Here is a 22019-nt window from a genome sequence, read left to right as displayed (position 1 = left end):
AAACCTGGTCTTTAGCAACACCAAAGTATGTTCCCTTTCGACAAGACCCCCACCCCCTCCTACAGTTGTTTGTACGGTCATTTTGTTAAAGTTTGCTGCTGTTCATTAAAGCTACTCATTGATAGTTGTGAGCAGTGCAGTGTGATGCAGTCTTAGTATTGGTCCACATAATTGTCTTTTACCATCCATTTATGTACGTGCAATTTTAATGCATTTCGTTAACCGTTTGAATGCACTTCGAACATATGGCGCTATTTTGTTTTTTTTTTGCATGTTTCTTATACATTTCCAGGTGTATGCATTCCTTTATTAAAAAAAACTGTAATTCTTTAGTACATATGTAGACTTTGTTACCATCAGGCACAATGCACTAAACACATCGATTTCTTTCACATAGATACTGGTGTACTTATTAGGCTGCATTCACACGGGGCGTATACGCTGCGTAAAAGCACGCAGCATATCCGCCCTGTGTGTCGCAGGGAATTCCAGGAGAAAAACACGCACCAAACTGCGGTGCAGTTTTTCACCCAGAATGTCCGCTGCTGAAAGTTGCATCACTTAGCCGTCCTGCCTCCTGTGTTGACGTCTCATCCCAGGAGACCGCTACAGTCTGTGATTGTCTGCAGCGGCGGTCACATGGGATGAGGCGTCATCCAGACCGGCCCTCTGACGTCATCGAGACCAGCCTCCTGGGGTGATGTTTCATCCCATGTGACAGCCGCTACAGCCTGTTATTGGCTGCAGCGGTCACATGGGATGAAACGTCTTCCGAGGAGGCAGGCCTGGAGGAAGAAACACGGATTCTTGGGTAAGTATACGCTTTTTGTTTTTTTTCTGAGTTGTGTTTTTTGCGGCAAAATCATTTCAATCCCGCCAAAATAAATTCAACAACTTCTTCTATTTGTTGTGGGTTTTACTCCCCCATTGAATTCAATAAGGAAAACCCGCAACAAATAAGCAGCGTTTACGCAAATACAATTGACATGCAGCGGAATAAAATTCTGCACCGCAGGTCAATTTCTGCACGTTTTTTCCGCTCCATATTTACGCAGCGTGTGGATGAGATTTGTTTTATCTCGTCCACTTTGCTGCTACTGTATTTGCTGTGAATTTTCCACTACAAATTCTCTGTTTTCTTTTAACCCCTTCCCGACATTTGTCGTAAGTATACGACATGGAAAGCCAGTGCTTCCCGCAAAATGTTGTATACTTACGCCAAATGTTTGGCACCGGCTCAGAAGCTGAGCCGGTGCCATCATCGCCGGATATCAGCTGTATCTGACAGCTGACATCCGGCTGTAATGGCGGGGACCGAAATTAGCTTCGATCCCCGCCATTAGCCCCTTTTAATGCAGCGTTCAAACGTGATCGCTACATTTAAGCTGTTTGCAGCTCATCGGAACCCCAACAATGAAATTGCTGGGGTTCCGGTGGCTGCACTGGCAACCGGAGGCCTAATACTGGCCTCCCGGTCTGCCTAGCACGGAAGCCGGTCAAGATCCGCCCGGCGGCGGAGCCTGATCGGCTTCCGTAGCCGTCGGCAAGATGGCGCCGGCTCAGGAGCTGATCCGGCGTCATCAGCGGTGGAAGTCAGCTGTATGTTACAGCTGACATCCACCTGTAACAGCAGGAACCGGAGCTAGCTCCGGTCCCTGCCATTAACCCCTTCGATGCAGCAATCAAAAGCGATTGCTGCATCTTAGCGGTTACTAGCAGATCGCCAGCCCTGACAGGCAATCAGGACTGGCGACTGCTGCTATGGCAACAGGAGACACAATGGCCTCCTACTCTGCCATTACGGAAGCCGATGTAGGCCCCGCCGGGAGGCGAAGACTAATCAGCTTGCGACCGTAACGACCTGAGGTATCAAAATATTATATTATTTATTGCACGCGGTGAACAGCGTAAAAAAAAACGTAAAAAACTTTACCAGAGTTTCTGTTTTCTGGTCACTTTGCCCTATAAATATTGGAATAAAAAGTCGCACTTATCCAAAAATGGTACCTATAAAAACTATAGCTCGTCTCGCAAAAAACAAGCCCTCATACAGCTCCGTCGACAAAAATGTTAAAAAGTTATGATTCTCACAACTTGGCGACAGAAAAAATACATTCTTTTTACAAAAGTAGTTTATTGTGCAAAAAGTTGTAAAACATAAAAAAGTTCTATAAATTAGGTATCGCCGGAATCGGACTGACCCGCAGAATAAAGTTAACATGTAATTTATAACGCGTGGTGAACGCTGTATAAAAAAAAACTAAAAAAGCTATGCCAGAATTGCGTTTTTTTGTTTACCTAGCCTCCCAAAAAATAGGATAAAAGGTGATCAGAAAGTCGCATGTACCTCAAAATCGTACCAATAATAACTACAGCTCGTCCTGCAAAAAAAAGCCCTCATACCACTACGTCTATGAAAAAATAAAATTAGTTAAGGCTCCAATAAGTCAGGAAATAAAAAATATGCCGTTGTGCAGCCCGAGGGGAACATTTCTTCTGTTTCAAGAGGCGATTTATCAAGGACCTAAAATTAGGGTGCGGAGTGTGGAACAAAAGGAGCATAAGAAAGGACGCCATATATCAGTGCGACACCGGCCTGTGCAGAAAGGATTGCTTCACAGCGTAACAAATATCTATGGATTATTTTATTGTTTACCCCATTATTATACCACCTGACTATGCCCCTGATATACTCTGCCCAGCTTACATGTACCCCCACATTATAAATGGAAGCACCAGCAATACTCAAACAAATCTACTACCAAGCAAAATCCATGCTCCAAAAGCCAAATGGCGCTCCCTCCGCTCTGAACCCTACAGCGTGCCCAAACAGTAGTTTTCTTCCACATATATGGCATAATCATTGCCCGGGAGAACCCTTTTAACAATTTTTGGGGTGTGTGTCTCCAGTGGCATAAGCTAGGCATGACATATTTGCCACTGAAATGGCATATCTAGGGAAAAATATAAATTTTTAAATTGCCACATCCGTAGCTCATTCATTTATGGTAAAGACCTGTGGGGTAAAAATGCTCACTACACCCCTTAATAAATGCCTTGAGGTGTGTAGTTTCCAAATGGGGTCACTTCTCAGGGGTTTCTTTTTATTATTTCACATCTGAGACTGCAGTTGTGAACCAATACTTTGTAAATCGCCAAATGGTACGCTTTCACTCCTGAGCCTGGTTGAATGTCCAGGCAAAAGATTAGTGCCCCATGTAGGGTGTTTCTAAAACCAGGAAACCCAGGATAATAATTAGAGAGCTGCCTTGTTATGGTGGCACAAGCTGGGCACCACATATTGGCATATCTATGGAAAAAATCCCATTTTCACTCTGCAACATCGAGTGCACACTAATTTCTGCAGGGTTAAAATGCTTACTACACCCCTAGGTAAATGCATTGAGGGGGTGTAGTTTCCAAAATTGGGTCACTTCTGGGGGGTTTCCACTGTTTTGGGCCCACAGGCGCCCAGAAACCAATCCAGCAACATCTGCACTCCAAATGGCGCTCCTTCACTTCTGAGCCCTGCCGTGTGGCCAAACAGCAGTTTATGACCACATATGGGATATTGCCGTGCTCGGGAGAAATTGCTTTACAGATGTTGGGTTCTTTTTTTCCTTTATTTGTTGAGAAAATGAAAAATTTTGCTCTAAAGCTACGTCTTATTGAAGAAAAAGGATTGTTTTTATTTTCACTGCCCAATTCTAAGAAATTCTATGAAACATCTGTGGGGTAAAATGCTTACTACACCCCTAGATTAATTCCTCAAGAGGTGTAGTTTCCTAAATGGAGTCACTTTTTGGGCGTTTTCATTGTTTTGTCCCCTCAGGGGCTTTGCAAATGTGACATGGCCTCTGCAAACCATTCCTGCTAAATGTGATCTCCAAAAGCCAAATAGCGCTCTTTCCATTCTAAGCCCTGCCGTGTGTCCAAACAGCCGGTTATTACCACATGTGGGGTATTGTTTTACTCGGGAGAAATTGCTCTACAAATTTAGCTTTTTCTCCTTTAGTCCTTGTGGAAATGAGAAAAAAAATCGCTAAACCTTTTCTTTGAAAAAAATGTAGATTTTCATTTTCACTGCCTACTTCCAATAATTTCTGTAAAAAACCTGTGCGGTCAAAATTCTCACTGTACCCCTAGATAATTTCCTTGAGGTGTGTAGTTTCCCAAATGGGGTCACTTTTGGGGGATTTTCACGGTTTTGGCACCGCAAGAGCCCTTCAAACCTGACATGATGCCTAAAATATATTCTAATAAAAATAAGGCCCCAAAATCCTCTAGGTACTCCTTTGCCTCTGAGGCCGGTGCTTCAGTCCAGTAGCACGCTACGGCCACATGTGAGATATTTCCAAAAACTGCAGAACCTGGTGTAAACAGTCAGTAGGAAGACTGGTGAGGGTGGGTATGTGCCACTGAGATTTCTTATCTCAGTGGTGTAAATCTCTGGGAAGTTCGTTGCTCAGCAAGGTTAGTTGGTGAGCAGGAGAGGCTGTAGAGATTCTGGGTGGGATGGCCATTCCCATACCTCCCCTCCAGGTTTTGATTTCTAGAGGTTCTGAGTCTCAGCTGGCCCTGATTAAAAGGGAAGCTGACAGTGTGAAGAGAGAGAGAGAGAGAGTGAGGAGGAAGGAGGTTGTTATTCCTCCAGGGAGACTGCTATGACCGAAGCACCTAACAAAGGGGATTTGCACACTCGGGTGGTGGCTGCTACAGTGTTTTAAAGATTGTTTTTCAACAGTTATATTGTTTTGTTGGTTGCGTTATCTAGTGGATGCAAACTTTGTACAAAAAGGATCTGTTTGTTTGGTGCAAATAAAAAGTACCCGCTGTGTCTGTTTTACCCTGTTTCCGTGTGCGTGACTGCCCAATACAGCAACCCGAGGGGGACGCCAGCATGTCATTTCATTTATTGAGTTGCATTTCTCTGGTAAAACCTTCTGTGTTATAACAAAAAATTGGATTAAAAATCTATTTCTGCAAAAAAATATGAAATTTGTAAATTTCACCTCTACTTTGATTTAATTCCTGTGAAACGTCTAAAGGGTTAAGAAACTTTCTAAATGCTGTTTTGAATACTTTGAGGGTGAAGTTTTTAAAATGGGGTGACTTTTTGGGGGTTTCTAATATATAAGGCCCTCAAAGCCACTTCACATCTGAACTGGCCCCTGTAAAAATAGCCTTTTGAAATTTTCTTGAAAATGTGAGAAATTGCTGCTAAAGTTCAAAGCATTGTAACGTCCTAGAAAAATAAAAGGATGTTCAAAAAACTATGGCAATCTAAAGTAGACATATGGGGGATGTTAATTAGCAACAATTTTGTGTGTTATAACTGCCTGTCTTACAAGCAGATACATTTAAATTGAGAAAAATGCTAATTTTTGCAATTTTTCGCTAAATTTGGGTGTTTTTCACAATTAAATACTGAACATATCGAGCAAATTTTGCCAGTAACAAAGTCCAATGTGTCCCGAGAAAACAATCTCAATCACTTGGATAGGTAAAAGTATTCCCAAGTTATTACCACATAAAGTGAAACATGTCAGATTTTAAAAATGAGGCTTTGTCAGGAAGGTCAAAAGTGGCCAAAGAGGGAAGGGGTTAACCAGCAGGAAGCCTGGCAAGAAAGGTTACAATTATGCAGGAGGCTGGTTGCTAAAATGCTATTTTTTTAATTATAAATCATGCACAATATATAAAAAGATGGAACTGGCCACAACTTGTTATAAATGAGATCACAGGCAAGAACAAACAATACCGGCAAGAAGTAGAAATGACCTGTAAATGTGTTGGCACTTGGGTTATTCAGTTATTTGGAGGGTGTATGTTTACAGTCCAGGGTGTCTTGTAAGTACTTCATTCAGAGCGTGTCTGCTTCAGTTAACCGCTGATTAGCTGGAGAATGTGACACCATTAAAAAGAAGAGATCATGAATGGGACTGTGTTTCTCTGCCAAGAGGCTATGTGCGCTGATAACATTCCAGACTGGTCAAAAACATTTGCTAATTCAAAGTCCAGTTCACTTTAAAAGAATTAACCACCTCCTGTTCTTATAGCCAGGTCATTCACTATCCAGTCTAGCTTGTCTTTTTTTTTAATGCTTTGTACACTGTTAGGGTATGTGCACACACACTAATTACGTCCGTAATTTACGGACGTATTTCGGCCGCAAGTCCCGGACCGAACTCAGTGCAGGGAGCTGGGCTCCTAGCATCATAGTTATGTACGACGCTAGGAGTCCCTGCCTCGCTGCCGGACAACTGTCCCGTACTTTAATCATGTTTTCAGTACGTGACAGTTGTCCTGCAGCGAGGCAGGGACTCCTAGCATCGTACATAAGTATGATGCTAGGAGCCCGGCTCCCTGCACTGAGTTCGGTCCGGAACTTGCAGCCGAAATACGTCCGTAAATTACGGACGTAATTAGTGTGTGTGCACATACCCTTATATTACCTAAAGCTAACACTGTATTTTACCTAAAGAGCAATTCTGCCAAGTTGGAACCACACTTCTTCTCTGGCATTGAATTCAATCTTCTTCCATCTTGGGCAAGTCTCTGTTGCCCAGTAGCCCCCTGCTGTATGGAGAAGGAAAGTGACAACTGCTGTGCTCTCGGTTTTCTTCTCGGATCAGTTCTACTTGTTCAGATCATTTAGTAAATTTGATATTTTGATGGAATTGCACATTAATGCACAAACATGAAAATAAACTATAAAAAAGATAACCTTTTAATGCCCCTTTCCTGCAAATTTCTATCTGAAATGTAAAGCTATACGAGAAGGATGAGCAATGAGGAATACTTTTGATCAGTGTCAGCATTTATCAGCCTCACCATTTTTATTGTATGATCAAGATAACAATGTGGAGAATGTTAATTTTTGTTGCCTTCCCATCTATTTATTATCACTCTTACCCGCTGATTGATTATAAATATATGTTTGCCCTCTCATAGGAAGGAAGGGAGATTAGGACCATTAACAAAAGAATTTGGAACATAACGGATATAGAAATAGTGGAATGGTAGGCATAACATCCTAATATATTTACTGATATCCTGTACTGAAGGAGATCTGTCGTCGGACACCCTATTCATAGATATTGTACATGTCTCCTGAAAAGTAGGAACCTCCTTATCTTCTTTTTATGTGTAAAGAGAAGGATGAGCAATAAGGAGTGCTTCTGATCAGTGTTAGCACTTATTAGCAGCACCTTCATTATCATGTTATTGTATAATCAAACGTAATGGTTATTGCTATAGTACTAAAAATAATCTGTTCTGACTAAAAAAGATCTGATCCCCTTATTATTCACATTTCTCCCTCAGTCAGTGGTAAACACTGACCGTATCACTTATGTTATCTGAGAGAATGCAAATTCCCAATACTTTCCAGTTTACACTAGGGTTGCACGATGCGTCTAAATATCAATACTATTTCGATGCCGTGCACCCTCAAACGGTTCAATACCGTTATTTCATGTATTTCGATACGAAGCCTTGCGGCCGCACAGCTTAGTATTGTAAAACATGAATTTAGTCAGATCGGGTCTGCGGCTGTGTAATACAGCCATTGCCCCGCTCCTGACCATAAGTGTGCGCGCGCGGTCAGCATGATGTGTTGCGGCCGGCGCTTCACTAATGAGCGGCAGTGCCTGCACTGAAGACCGAGAACATGGCGGGTGCGCTGCAAAACACCTCATGTTCTGTCTTCAGTGTTGGGGCTCATTAGTGCAACGCCGGCAGCATCACCTTCTGCTTACCGCGCACGCACACTTGCTGTCAGGAGCGGGGCAATGTCTGTATTACACAGCCGCAGCCCTGCTCTAACAGTGGAGATCAGAGAAACCGCTATTCCTTTGAATGCCGCAATCAAAGCTGACCGCAGGATTCAAGGGGATAAAGTGAGAAGGGGTGATCCCTGTGATGCAATTGAGGGACAACCATATATGGGCAGACAGCCCACGATCCATTGGAGGAGCCTAGGGCAGTCTCACCATATTTCCTGCTGTTAGGGCATCCTTAGGCTATCAGTACACAGGCTAATGTACTGGCATGTAGATATATGCCAGTATGTTACATTTTAAAAATAAATTAATGTTAAATTAAATTATTATTATTACAATAGTAAAATCTCAATACATAAAATATACACAGATTCGGTATCGTCGCGAAGGTAATAACCTCCCCAACAAATTTATAGCGTCATTTATGATGTGTACGCTGTAAAAAAATAAAATAAAAACTGCTTTCTTTCACTTATGAATGTAAGCCACATGGTATTATGAAATAATATTTTGAACCTCCATGTGCCTCACATTAATAGTCATTAACCCCATCATGTACCTCACACATTAACCCAATGTTATCCATTATGACTGTAAGAAACATGATGGGGTTAATGACTACTAATGTGAGGCACATGGAGGTCCCAAATTAATCACACCACGTGCCTCACATCAGAAGATGAAAGGACTTTTTTTTTTTTTTATTATTATTGTTGGCAAAGTATCGTTTTGGTATCTAGTATTGCAATACTACACAAAGTATGGGTATCGAAGTCCAAATTCTGGTATCGTGACAACCCTAGTATACACTTTTTCATTGTTGTAAATATCTGTTTGGTTATACCTTCTTCCCGAAGTGTAAAAAAAAAAGATACAAAAGAAAATGGTCTATCACCCATTGTTCTCTACCTATGTATTTTTTCTTTTAATTGGATATTTCCTAGTTTCATTGTCTACGTCCATTTTAATAATTCTCTCTCTCTCTCTCTCTCTCTCTCTCTCTAGATAGATCTATATATATGTATGTATATATATATGTATGTATATATATATGTGTGTATATAGATAGATATGTATATAGATAGATATTAGTTTAGTTAGCCCATATCTTTTTCTGAACGTTTTGGTTCTCAATTTAAAGGGCAAGGCCGGGTAAAGCACATTTTCAAAACCTTTTTAAGAACACCTAATACTCCCCCATATAGAAAAATATCAAACTCTCTATTTTTACCATTGAAATTCTGCTTTGGGTCCCACCACTTTGGTGCTTAGATTCAGGTGCAACGTTAGTCGTCTTTGAGACATGGCCCAGTTGTTGAGTCGGGCTGTGCGTGGCCCGTGAAGGTAAGCAGTGCACTAAATTTTTTTGTAAACCATCAACCTAGCAGTCAAGTTAATAATACTTGTCTTTAGTAAACCTATCCTGACCACCAGTTTACCATCCAAGTTATCGGAATCTCTTTAGTTTGAGTAATAACTGACATGGAGAATGTTGACTTTTCTTTGCTGGGTTTACCTTAAAGCCATTTATGTTCTTGATTATCTAGCCGTTCAGTGGTGTCTGGGGAACTTTTAACCATCTTTGTCTGTGAAAAATATGGCCTTAGGATATTCCTTATGTATAAAAGAACTTCACAGTCTGTCCCATTTATTTTATTTATAGTGAGGAATATGCGTTGTAAATCCAGAGGAGGTTTGACAAAGCCTATAATTAAGGAGAGACATTCTAAAACAACATTGTTCTTCTCAGACCTCTTTTCGGTTGTGGTTTTGGTCTTAGAAATCAAGTATCATTGTCTAGTGTAAGTGTATATTATAAATCGGGTAATGTATTAGCTATCAGTTATGGTTATCATTAAATAACATTCTATTACTAGTTATGGCCTGGTTAGAGGAAATAAGGGTAGAGGTTTCATTTCAATGGTCCGTGTTTCTACAAGACCTCAATTAAATAGAGCATATCTGTCAAATTAAAGGGTACATTGAAGAAGAGAAATTTGGTTTGCAGAGTGTAAAACAATCTGTGGCGCCGAGTGTCCTGTGTCGCATCTTGTTGCTTATCAGAATTAGGTTCTGCAAATTTCATCCTATTCAGAGATCTAAGGGCTTTTATAAGTCCGTGCTCCGACTAGTAAGTTATTCCTTACGTGGCTTCTGCTATATAAGTTGATTTGTCCTCTTCAATCAAGTTTCTGGGAGTCCTGGATGTAAATCCACCTGAATTAATGTATATTTAAGATTCATGACACTAGGAAAACAGGATGACAACCTTTAGCTAAAATTGCAGCCCTATTTGCTTTAGTTAGTTCACAACGAGCTTTCCTGCGAATAGATATGACAAAGGATATTTATTTCTGTGGAACTCAAATGTATGCAAAAAAGCATATATATATATATATATATATATATATATATATATATATATATTATTTTTTTAAGTTTCGTCAAGTAAATCTTATTTCTTTTTTTTTTTATCCTCGGTCAATAGAAGTTGGATTGAAAATATGTAGTGAAATTCAGTTGCAGATTAAAAAAATGTACTGCAAAAAAAAAAGTAAATCTAGTCTAATACAAGAGAACAAGTAAGGGCTAATGCACACAACTGTATTATGACTTTGTTCAAGTTCCAAGTTTGTATGGAACCGTAATTTGCCACACACAAATCTATAGGCCTATACTGTATCTCCAACTTCCTTCTTTGGCATACATAGGTTTTTTTCCACTTGGATTCACCGAATATGAAAGAAAGAATATGTGCTGGTACAGATATATTATCTCCTATAAGCCTTGTAACTAATCTATTACAAAAATGTTCTGTTTCAGTTCGGAGGCACCATACAGTGGTCCATGGAGTGCCTATGGTCCATAGTACAGAACTCTAGTCAGAATCTACTATTCCATTGTACTGATTCTGTACAAATGACTCTAATGACTCTATGTGCATGACATCTAAGGCACAACTTTTTATGATTTATTTTACGAAAAATGCTCCGTAATCTCTGTAATATGCCTTTTCCTTCTCACTGTCCAAAGAAATATCTACAAACTTTATAATTTTCTTATAGCAGTCAAATAAGAAGTCACTTATTTTCCAATGTGTATCTATCAACTGGGTATTTGTACAATGTTGCCTAATAGTTCTTCGAGTCAAGACATTGACTTTTGGCTCTCCGGTTTTGCTCCGCAATCTTATGTGTTCCAACAAACGTAATGGCACTGTTACAGTGGATTTTTGTAGGAGAAATTTATCTGAATGGAACTTGCAGTAATCCACGTTCTTGCTGCAGAAACAACCCCATTCAGATGCATGGAACTGAATTTTATTAGCAAAAACTTCTGCAACAAAATCTGTTGCAAGTGAATACACACTTATGTAGTTGATCTTTACATAAGTAACATTATTAGAAGTGGCAAACCACTGAAACCAACAAACCAGATAAGTTCTTACCTAGATTTGATAGAATTTTATGACACCAGTGCTTCTGGGTAACTCATTAATGGTCATGCATACAAAGATGCCCCTGGGGTTTGCAGTTGTGGCAAGAATTCGGCAGATTTCATCATCCTTTTCATGAAGAAGAAAGTTATTTGTAGAATTTATACACTGACATTACAGATTGTCCATCAACACCTCTTCCACCATTAGCAAACTCTGAGAGCTGCACTTTCCTTATTGGACCAATCAACAATTGCCCATTAAATTTAATTAGTGTCATTCATTGTTTTTATTTTAGGGGATCCTTTGCATAACAATTGAACTCTGGGTTTCAAGCCGCAGGGCCCTCCTTCAGTTTATCTTTAAAGGCTATGTACACCTTTTGAAATAGTGTTTGTTTTTTATTAAAAATGTCTGAGTGTGTTTTGTGCTTTCTAAATACTTTTTATTAAAAACAAATTTTTGACTTTTTGAGACACTGCTGCTTTCTGTCCTGTATACAGAGCAGCTGTATCGTGTGCCAAGACCTGAATCCGTTAGGTCTGCGGCACTGACGGATTCAGTGCTAGGGGGTCCTGCGTGTTTCTGACAAGCAGGATCCACCTGTAATCTATCACATCTAAGTTCTGAACTTAGATGTGATCGGTAACAGCTCCATCCTGTGTGTCAGTGAACCCATCAGTCCCACCGACCGAAGGTATACAGGTTTCAGCACTAGATACAGCAGCCTTGTATACAGGATACAAAGCAGCTGTATCTCAAAAGTAAAAATAACTTTTAATAAGTTGAAATTTTTATAAAAAAAAGATTTCAAAGGTGTGAAACCAGACAACCCCATCAGTGTAAAATGAATATTCCTTCTTGGGTACATGGCCTTATTACCTCCCCCAGAACCTGTAGTAAGTAAAGTTGTACATTCAGAATTGCTGAAGCGTCCATATATATATATCCCCCCCCCCCCAAGATGTGTGGCCGTAAGAGATCGTTAAAGAAACGTTACATAATATTGTTCCCTATGCTGCTAGAAATTTGGATTCAGCTTCCAAGTCGGTATCTTTCTAATTGTGAGAAAAAGGCCTTGGAAGGCTGTAAATCTGCCGGCTCATTATGAACAGTAACAATGGATTGATTTACAGGCTGTAACAACTGTTGGGCTTATTTAGTCTATGTGCAGAAAGATGCGGCTAAGCTCTGGGGCTTTTCGCTGCTTCCATGTTACTTGCAGCCTCTAGGCTTCTGCTCACTTTACTGACACAGTAATCCTAATGAAAATATTCCAGAGATAAGCTGACAGACTAAACGGTAAAACTCTTTTTGCCTGACCATTAAGTATTGCTGTTGCTATCCCTGGTATGTCTTTACACTGTTATGGGGGGAATGGCTATGATTGACATACATTCACGGAGTACATCATGTTAATGATCTTTCTAAAAGTTTGTCAAAAAGGACCCTAGCTGACCCTTTCCTTCCAGCCTGTTATTAAAAACCTGGTACAGAGACATACTTGATAGGGGTGATTATATCATGTTAACAACGTGAAGGAAACAGTGGCGTTTTCTGTTAATCTCTTGGTTACGTGTAAACCACAAATCTCAAAGTTCAGATGAGAATAATTAGAGGCTCTGTCACCAGATTATAAGTGCCCTATCTCCCACATAATCTGATTGCCACTTTGATGTAGATAATGAGTCGTTTTTATTTTGAAAAACGATCAATTTTGAGCAAATTATGCACAATTTTAGATTTATGCTAATTAGTTTCTTAATAGACAACTGGGCATGTTTTAACTTTTTTACACTTCAGCGTCATACACTTCTCTCCATTCATTTTTAGCAGTACTCGCAACACCGTGTGATCTCGTGAGATCACGCTGTGCAGTCACATACTCCCACATTAACTTTACTGAAGCTTCTTGAGAGTGAATAGACATCACCTCCAGCCAGGACGCGATGTCTATTCACACTCCCGATACTTCTGTAAAGTGTCTGTGAATGACATCACACGTGATCTCGCGAGATCACGTTGTGCTGTGTAAGTCCCCAAAAAACTTTACCAAAGTGTCGGGAGTTTGAATAGACATCGCGTCCTGGCTGGAGGTGATGTCGATTCACTCTCGAGACACGTTGGTAAAGTTAATGGAGGAGTATGTGACTGCACAGCGTGATATCGCGAGATCACGCTATGATGCGAGTACTGCTAAAAATTAATGAAGTGTATGACACTAATTGGTCAACGCCATACACTTCTCTATACAATGCCTAGTTGGTAAAAAAAACAAGTAAAAAAAACCCCAGTTGTCTATTAAGAAACTAATTGGCATAAATCTAAAATTGTGCGTAACTTGCTCAAAATTGATTGTTTTTCAAAATAAAAAACACTTATCTAGATTACAGCGCCGATCACATTATGTAGGAGATAGGGCACTTATAATGTGGTGACAGAGCCTCTTTAAATGCCTATTAATGGACAGTTGTACAACCCCCAGTATCAGACCTTTACATGTGGGATCCCTTAACTATATAACACTTTAGTCTGGCTTCAAAGCTCTTTGCCAGTGTAGAGGGAGTTATTATTGGTGTGGTGCAGATCTAGGAATCTTGGGAAGCATTTCTTTTAAATGTAGCACGCAATTTATTTATCTTTTTATTCATTTTAATCTTTACAGTCCGGACAGCCAAGTCCAGCCAGTTCTACATCAAGTTCCAGTTCCAGCTTGGTGCCACCTCATAACCACAGACAAGGTATTAAACTAATAATGAATAGCCATTACTAACTATCCTGCTCTATATTTGCAGTGTATTTCAATGTTATACATTTTTGTCAGACGACATTTTAAGCTGTGGAGATGCCAACTGTGGTGCTGTCTAGTGGGATTAAAGACAAGCAGTCCAGAATAATGGCTGCCCCCATTATTGTTCCTTTTCTCACTTCTCTCCAGCTCGAGACGCCCCAGAAACATTAACATATGTATGTGTGAATGATATGAGCAGCTGTTTATATGAGCTTTGTAGTTTGAGCTCAGTGTCCCTTTAATTATCGCTATGTGTAATATAATCCTTTGGGGACTTAACAAGACTCCTACAAATTCCCAGGAGGAAAATAACATTTTAAATTCATAGTCTACAATGTAATACCAAATTTATTTATGTATTGGATGATCCAAATGAACCTCTGATTCCAAGAAATGTTTGAAAATACAGATTATTTTTAGGCAATGAACGGTTTAGAATGTAAGTATGTTTGTTAGGTTGATAAATACACGTTGTCTTTCCCGTTATATTTCCCCATTAAAGTATATGGGGAAAAGTAAGCTATAAAAATACTAGAATAATGTAAAAATTGCTAAAATATAAGAATTTAAAGTGTTTTGTCCAGTTTTATATAGCAACTTTCTAGTATGCTTTATGTTTTAATTGCTCGCCATTTTCAATGTCTAATTGCTGTCTATAGACCTTCTCTTTTTCTTAGGAGGGTTACCTGAAGATAAGCAGATCTCAAGGTGTTCTGCTGCGACCCCCAGTGTTAAACTGTGATCTGTGGGGGGACCAGACGGAACATTTTCTATTTCTCTGCATTGTCTTCACTGTGAAAATGTTATGGTGCCCAGTGAAATTATGGTTTCTCCATGTAATAATAAAAAAGTAGTAATCATTTTTATGTACCACCATCATATTCTGTAGCGCTTTTCAATTGGGAAAGTAACAAACAAATAAAATAAAAAATAATTGAAACAAATGAACAAACCAATGAGAGACGAAAGAAGTCCCTTCCATTAGAGCTTGCAATCTAAATGAACAAATGTGTTGTGCCTCCAGAGCATTTTGCTTAGAAAATCTTCCCGCAACTGCTGAGGTAAAATTCTGCCATAGAAAAAAAACACAACAAAATTTTTAAATGAATGTGGATTCACTGGGGCTGTGTAAGATTTAGACCAGGCAGTCAGAAAATGCGCCAAATTTATCAAGGGGCTAAATTTGAAATGATAAATTTGGCACGTCTATCTAGACTTAGACTCTTTTCTCCTCCTTATACCACCTTAGTTTACGCCAGTTTTTTGTACATCAAAATGTTAGTGCGTTTTCCTAGGAGTCTCCTAATCTCTGCTCTTACCACTCTGTAATATGCAGTCCCCAGTCTCTTTTGGCATCTGTGGAAACTTAACTACTTGTTTTCTAATTATTGTGAAATGGAAGGCCCCCCCATAGATGGAATGCCCCTCTGGCAGTGTTGGAAAGGTTCCATCAGCAGCAGCAAGCTATAAATGATTTTATCGTGTAGACCTAAAGCCTACAAAAGGCTTCGACAGAGGCAGCCCACTCAAGGATATTTTCAAGTCGAAGTTACTGAAAATGAATATCCATGCCATCTGCAAATATAACAACTTTAGTTGTTTTTCTGTGGCAAGTTCAGGGGCCAGGAATGATGTTTTCCCTTTCCAGACAGGAAAGATAAATGACGTTCGTAGCACTAGAGTTCTGTAACACTTTTGAAAAACTCTGATAATTCTATCATTCTACAATATGTCATCATCGTAGTACAACTAAATTTTTTTTCTTTATTAAAAAACAATTACAACGTTGCATTAAACACTATAATTCGTTGTTTAAGTGTAAAAAAAAAAGTCTTCAAAGGTTTACATAGCCTTTAAAGGTACTAAAGTAATAAGATGCATTACTATGTTATGATCCATATTTTTATATATAAGACTGTTTTATAGCTATTGAGTGCTGAAATAGTTAAATCATTCCGATTGATTAGTTAAACAGCAGTTTAATGGGCTTGAAAGGTGGCAGCCACTTTTATGGGACCTGGACCCTATCCACTAAAGTCTGAGGGAGTTATGGAGACAGCCAAGCCAGCAAATCATATAGACTTCAAGAAATAGGGCCACATGCATGTGTGGCCACCTCTCTACCTCTTATCCGCCAGATAGTCAGCGAACAGCCATCAGAGGACTCCCATTTTCCCTATCGGTCTCCGTTCCATAGGTGAGCAGTGTAGATACACACTACCCATATAAATAGTGACCTTAGAGGGGCATAATTAGAAAACGCTAGGTGGGAATTCGTACCTTCCGGAGTTGAAAACATTTTAAAAAATTTAATGCATTGAGACATGATGGGAGTAAATTTTTTTAAATAAAATATATAATTAATAAAATATGTTTTTGATAGTTTAAGTATTTATTTAGGAATATTTACTATACCTTTTAAGATTCATATCAGATGCAATGGATATTGCTCTTTAATAATAATAGCCCTGGGATACTTCTAAGGAGAAAAATAATAATAGAAAACTTAATAATTCATCTATAGGTTTAATGTGTCGTAAATAGGTTAGAAAACCAGATCCATATTAATGCAGCCTTACTTTAGCATTATTTAGGGATTTGGCAGCAATAATGTTGAACATAGTGAGAAATAAAAGGCCGTAGGGGTGATATGAAAGCACCATACAACTCACATTAAGACTTGAGAAAAGTGCTTGCTTGACCAGAATTTGACCTTGAACTCGGAGGAGAACGGCAAAAACGAAATAGATCAAAAACCTGCAAACAAAAGCTCCCGCTTCAGAGAACCTGCAATCAAATTGATTTGTTATCCTGATTTTTTTTTTCTTCGTTCCCCATCACACTTTTGCTGCAGGTCACTATTGATTTTTATATTGTTGCAGTGAGCTGGGCTCTGCTAGTTATGCTTCATTTTTTTTATTGTATATTTTATTTTTATATTTTTCTGCCGCCTTTGTACTTTGTTCAAAACAATCAGCACATCATTGAATGAAAAACCGTAAAAAAATTGTAATGGTGGTAAATCTGGTATGTGTGCTTTATGTAACCTCACAAATGAAATAATGCAGGTTGTGTTCACATGCTTTTTAGCCAGGTTGGAACTGATGGCGTATTTCATGGCAGGCTGATCAAAACAAGTGCTTCTATTATCGGAATCACTGGAAGATATCAGATGAAAGCGCAGAGCAGTGTTAGGTACCGGTCGTTTACCAGGCATAATACAGAATGTCCCTTTAAAAAAGCCTGTATTTCACCTATGGAGCAGAAAGCTGTCATATAAAAACTTGTATCTGCTGATGGTCTTTTGGGAAACTGCAGGAATATATTTTCTCTATGGCTACACTGACCCTTTTATTGGTTTGCCTCCACTCATAGAGAGACCTATTCAGCTAATATTTTACTATATACCTATTAAATACAATTTAAGTGATGGCATTTAAATACCTTTACATCGTTGCTTAGCAGACGTAAGCAGTTAGTGTATGACTAGTAATCACCAGTATAAAGTTATTGGGACTTGCCAAAGGAATGCCAGCCGTCATTATATTCAAATAATGATTCCTTTATTAGTCAATCAATTTCACATTTTCTTGTTCATGGAAATGTATGTGTAATGTTTTCTTGCCCAGGTTATGTCTTAATTCTGTTTGCTATGTTTCTTTTTATCCATTTCTGGATGTAACCTCAGTATTGTCATGCTAAACCGTCAAAGTAATAAGAATCTTGGTAGGCTTTCCCCTAGTTTGTTTTATTTTGAATGTGCTTCAACGGTTGCCCACAGAAAAATATGAAGTATGATACAGCAAGGGCACACCATCAGTTCTCTAACCCTATAGAAATTCTGCATTGTTGGTGGAATTTATCAAACTTTCTATGCCAGTTTTTCTATCATAGAAAAGTTGCAAATGCATCAAAAGTCGCAAATTTGTACAAAAAAAGCAGCTTTTGATGCTAGCGTAGAATTTCTTTTTGTGGCTCACAGACAGGAAATGATTCAACACATTTAATAAGAGGCGTGAGCCATCCGTGAATTACAGCGACCCAGAATCCCTTTCTTATTGTATTTATCACGATTTGCCCTTCTAGCCCCTGGATTAATCCTGAGACTAGTTCGGGGAGAAACGCATTAGGACACAGTTGGAGTGAAGGTAGTTTTTAAGATGTAATTTTGAGGAAAAAGGTTTGGAATGGGGTTGCCCCTATGGGAGTGGTTACTCTGTGTCAGGCAGTTGAGGGACTCTAGAGCCTATTAAGCCATTACAGAAAGAGGTTACATCTTAATCCCACTGTTTATTATGGAAAACTACTTTCTTTCAAGAAGCAGGTGATATGTTTCTTGAGTGAACTGGTAGGGGCATTCCATTATTTACCTGATTAGAATGTGGGAATTCTATCATTGCAGTCGCCTTTGAATGCAGGAAGGTGGGTGACGTATTCCCATTTTTCATGGATGAATTTATGTGTATGTCCTTTGTTTATTCATTTGGAGCTAATGTATTTATAAGGTGTTTGTTATATGCACACAGGCACATATATACACCCAGACAAATATACATGTACAGGCACAAAAACATCCACCTACACAAGTACATATGCACATGTAACATACATATACAGGCACATATATACATGCATATATATATATATATATATATATACATGTATACAGACACACTTAAAGGCACATATATACATATTGACAGGCACGTACAGTACTGTGTAAAAGTTTTAGACAGTTATGGAAAAATGCTGCAACGTAAGAATGCTTTCAAAAATAGAAGTGTTAATAGTTCTTTTTTTTAACAATTAACAAAATACGGTACAAAGTGAATGAACAGAAGAGAAATCTAAATCAAATCAATATTTGATGTGACCACCCTTTGCCTTCAAGAAAGCATCAATTATTCTAGGTATACTTGCATGTCATGGATTTTGTAGGATTATAGTCAGGTGTATGATTAACCAATTACACCAAACAGCTGGTAATGATCATAATTTTAATATGTAGGTTGAAACACAGTCCTTAACTGTAACAGAAACAACTGTGTAGGAGGCTTAAAACTGGGTGAGGAACAGTAACTCTGCTACAAAGGTGCGGTTGTGAAAGACAGTTTCATTTCACAGGTCCACCATGGCTAGACTGCGCACAGTAACAAGACCCCACAAAGAAACGGGCAGCATTGAGGGCCGTAGACGCAGTGGTCGGCCAAGGAAACTTAGTGCAGTAGATCAAACACACATCATGCTTCCCTTCGAAATCGGAGGATGACCAGCAATGACATTATCTCAGAACTGGCAGAAACCAGTGGGATCCAGGTACACCCATCTACTGTTTAGAGAAGTCTGGCCAGAAGTGGTCTTGGAAGCAGAAACTGGGAGCAGAAAAATGGCAGCAGGAGCTCTGGACCGATGAGTATAAATTTGAAATATTTGGCTGTAACTGAAGGCAGTTTGTTCGCCAAAGGGTTGGAGAGCAATACAATAATGAGTGTCTGCAGGCAATAGTGAAGTGTCCGCTGTGTATTAATGGCCGTTTAACCACTTGGATGCCGCGGTCAATAGTGACCGCGGCATCTGAGCCATTCGAGGGGGCGGCTTGGCAAGGCTTAACAGAAGCCTGTAAAAATTACATTAGTATGATATTATAAATGACATTAGTAATGCAGTGTATTGAACCAGCGATCGGACTATCGCTGGTTCAAATTCCTTAAGGACACTAATGAAAAATGTAAAAAATACTTAAAGCGAACCTGTCACCAGCATTTCACCTATTGAACTTTACTTATCCTTCACTGGCCGCTGCTATCAAAAGTTAATTGCTGTTATCCCCTCTCCTAAACTCCTCCTCTGACTGTAAATAACGGTCTACACACATTTTTGCGCCTTTTATCGTAATAATCCGGTGTCCCGTTGTACGCACACACCAGAAGAGGACACCAATGCACAAGCGCGGGATTTTGTGTGCTAGGGGAAGGCGTGGAGCTGTCCATCAAAAGTAAGGAGGCGGGGTAAACTCGGAAAGACTTGAGGAATTAATATATGACTCTTTTCAAATCAAGATCTGACTCTTTTCTGCTCATTAGCATACGGTGTGTGAACACAAAAAAACTGAATACTAAAGCTACAGAGCCGACTAAGAAGACAATTATAGGTTATATAGAAATGATTTTTCACCCATTACCACCAGGTATTGCTGGTTTAATAGGTGAAATGCTGGTGACAGGTTCCCTTTAAAGTTTTCCGTAGTTTACCCAAAAATTAATAAATGTTAAAAGTGAAAAAAAAATATCTTTTCCCATTTTGTTAAATGTTAAAAAATAAATAAACGTTCGCATAACTGGTATCGCCGCGTCTGTAAAAGTCCAAACTATTACAATATAATGTTATTTAACCTTCTCGTTCAACGCTGAAAAAAAAAATGTAAAGGTTCCCAAATTGCTGTTTTTGGACACCTTATTTCCCCCAAAAATTTTTATAGAAAGTGATCAAAAAGCCGCATGTACCCCAAAATGGTACCAATAAAAAGATTGCCCCACAAAAAATAAGCACTCACGACGCTCAATGGAAAAGTAAAAAAGTTATGGCTCTCGGAATGCAGATTTTTTTTTTTAACAAATAGTTTTTTATTTATAAAAGTGGTAAAATATAAAAAAAAAAACATCAAAATTTGGTATTGCCGTAATGGTATCAACCCATGGAATAAAGTGAACATGTAGTTTTTACCGTAACACGAATACAGCAAAACTAAACCCCCCCCAAAAAATAGTGCGCTGTTTTTTGCCCATTTCACCCCACAAATATTTTTTTCCAGTTACCCATTACATTGTCTGGTACGTTAAATGGTGCCACAAAATTTGTAACTTGTCCTGCAAAAAACAAGCCCTCATACGCCTATGTCAACTAAAAAATGTATGGCTTTTGGAAGGCGGCGAGTAAAAACAAAAATTAGGCGTGTCATTAAGGGGTTTAAGAGCTGTCTTCAGCGTGAAGAAGAACAAGGAGCCCTGGAAATGATGATATGGCCCCCACAGAGACCTAGTTTTAACATAGTCTATCTAGGATTACATGAAGAGACAGAAGGATTTGAAGAAGCATACATCCACAGAAGAGCTGTAGTTAGTTTTTCAAGATGTTTGGAACAACCTCCCTGCCAAGTTCCTTCAAAAACTGTGCGAGTGTACCTAGAAGAATGGATTACTGTTTTGAAGGCAAAGGGTGGACGCACCAAATATTGATTTGATTCCAATTTCTCCTCTGTGAATTCATTTGGGGGAGTCACTTGTTGAGAAGGATCTGGGTGTACTTGTAAATCATAATCTAAATAACAGCATACAATGTCAATCAGCTGCTTCAAGGGCCAGCAAGATATTGTCGTGTATTAAAATAGGCATGGACTCGCGGGACAGGGATGTAATATTGCCACTTTACAAAGCATTAGTGAGGCCTCATCTAGAATATGCAGTTGAGTTCTAGGCTCCAGTTCATAGAAAGGATGCCCTGGAGTTGGAAAAAATACAAAGAAGAGCAACGAAGCTAATAAGGGGCATGGAGAATCTAAGTTATGAGGAAAGATTAAAAGAACTAAACCTATTTAGCCTTGAAAAAAGACGACTAAGGGGGGACATGATTAACGTATATAAATATATGAATGGCACATACAAAAAATATGGTGAAATCCTGTTCCATGTAAAACCCCCTCAAAAAACAAGGGGGCACTCCCTCCGTCTGGAAAAAGAAAAGTTCAACCTGCAGAGGCGACAAGCCTTCTTTACTGTGAGAACTGTGAATTTATGGAATAGACTACCGCAGGAGCTGGTCACAGCAGGGACAGTAGATTGCTTTAAAAAAGGCTTAGATAATTTCCTAGAACAAAAAAGTATTAGCTCCTATGTGTAGAAATTTTTTAACTTCCCTTTTCCCATCCCTTGGTTGAACTTGATGGACATGTCTTTTTTCAACCGTACAAACTATGTAACTTTGCTAATTGATAAAAAAAACAAAAAAAAAC

At 39.1% G+C, this 22019-nt stretch overlaps 1 protein-coding gene across 5 annotated transcripts in view; it reads left to right on the top strand.

Moving 5' to 3' along the window:
• MLLT3 (MLLT3 super elongation complex subunit) overlaps nt 1-22019 on the top strand; it is a 270826-nt gene that overhangs the window by 210528 nt on the left and 38279 nt on the right. For all 5 annotated transcript variants that reach the window (XM_075825946.1, XM_075825963.1, XM_075825938.1 and 2 more), the window contains one exon: nt 13886-13961. In XM_075825946.1, the coding sequence (XP_075682061.1) occupies nt 13886-13961 (76 nt within the window). The remainder of the gene's footprint in view (nt 1-13885; nt 13962-22019) is intronic.

The sequence above is a fragment of the Rhinoderma darwinii genome, chromosome 1, assembly GCF_050947455.1.
Source record: "Rhinoderma darwinii isolate aRhiDar2 chromosome 1, aRhiDar2.hap1, whole genome shotgun sequence".
NCBI classification, from domain to species: domain Eukaryota; kingdom Metazoa; phylum Chordata; class Amphibia; order Anura; family Rhinodermatidae; genus Rhinoderma; species Rhinoderma darwinii.
This window is presented reverse-complemented; position numbering and strand designations above follow the sequence as displayed.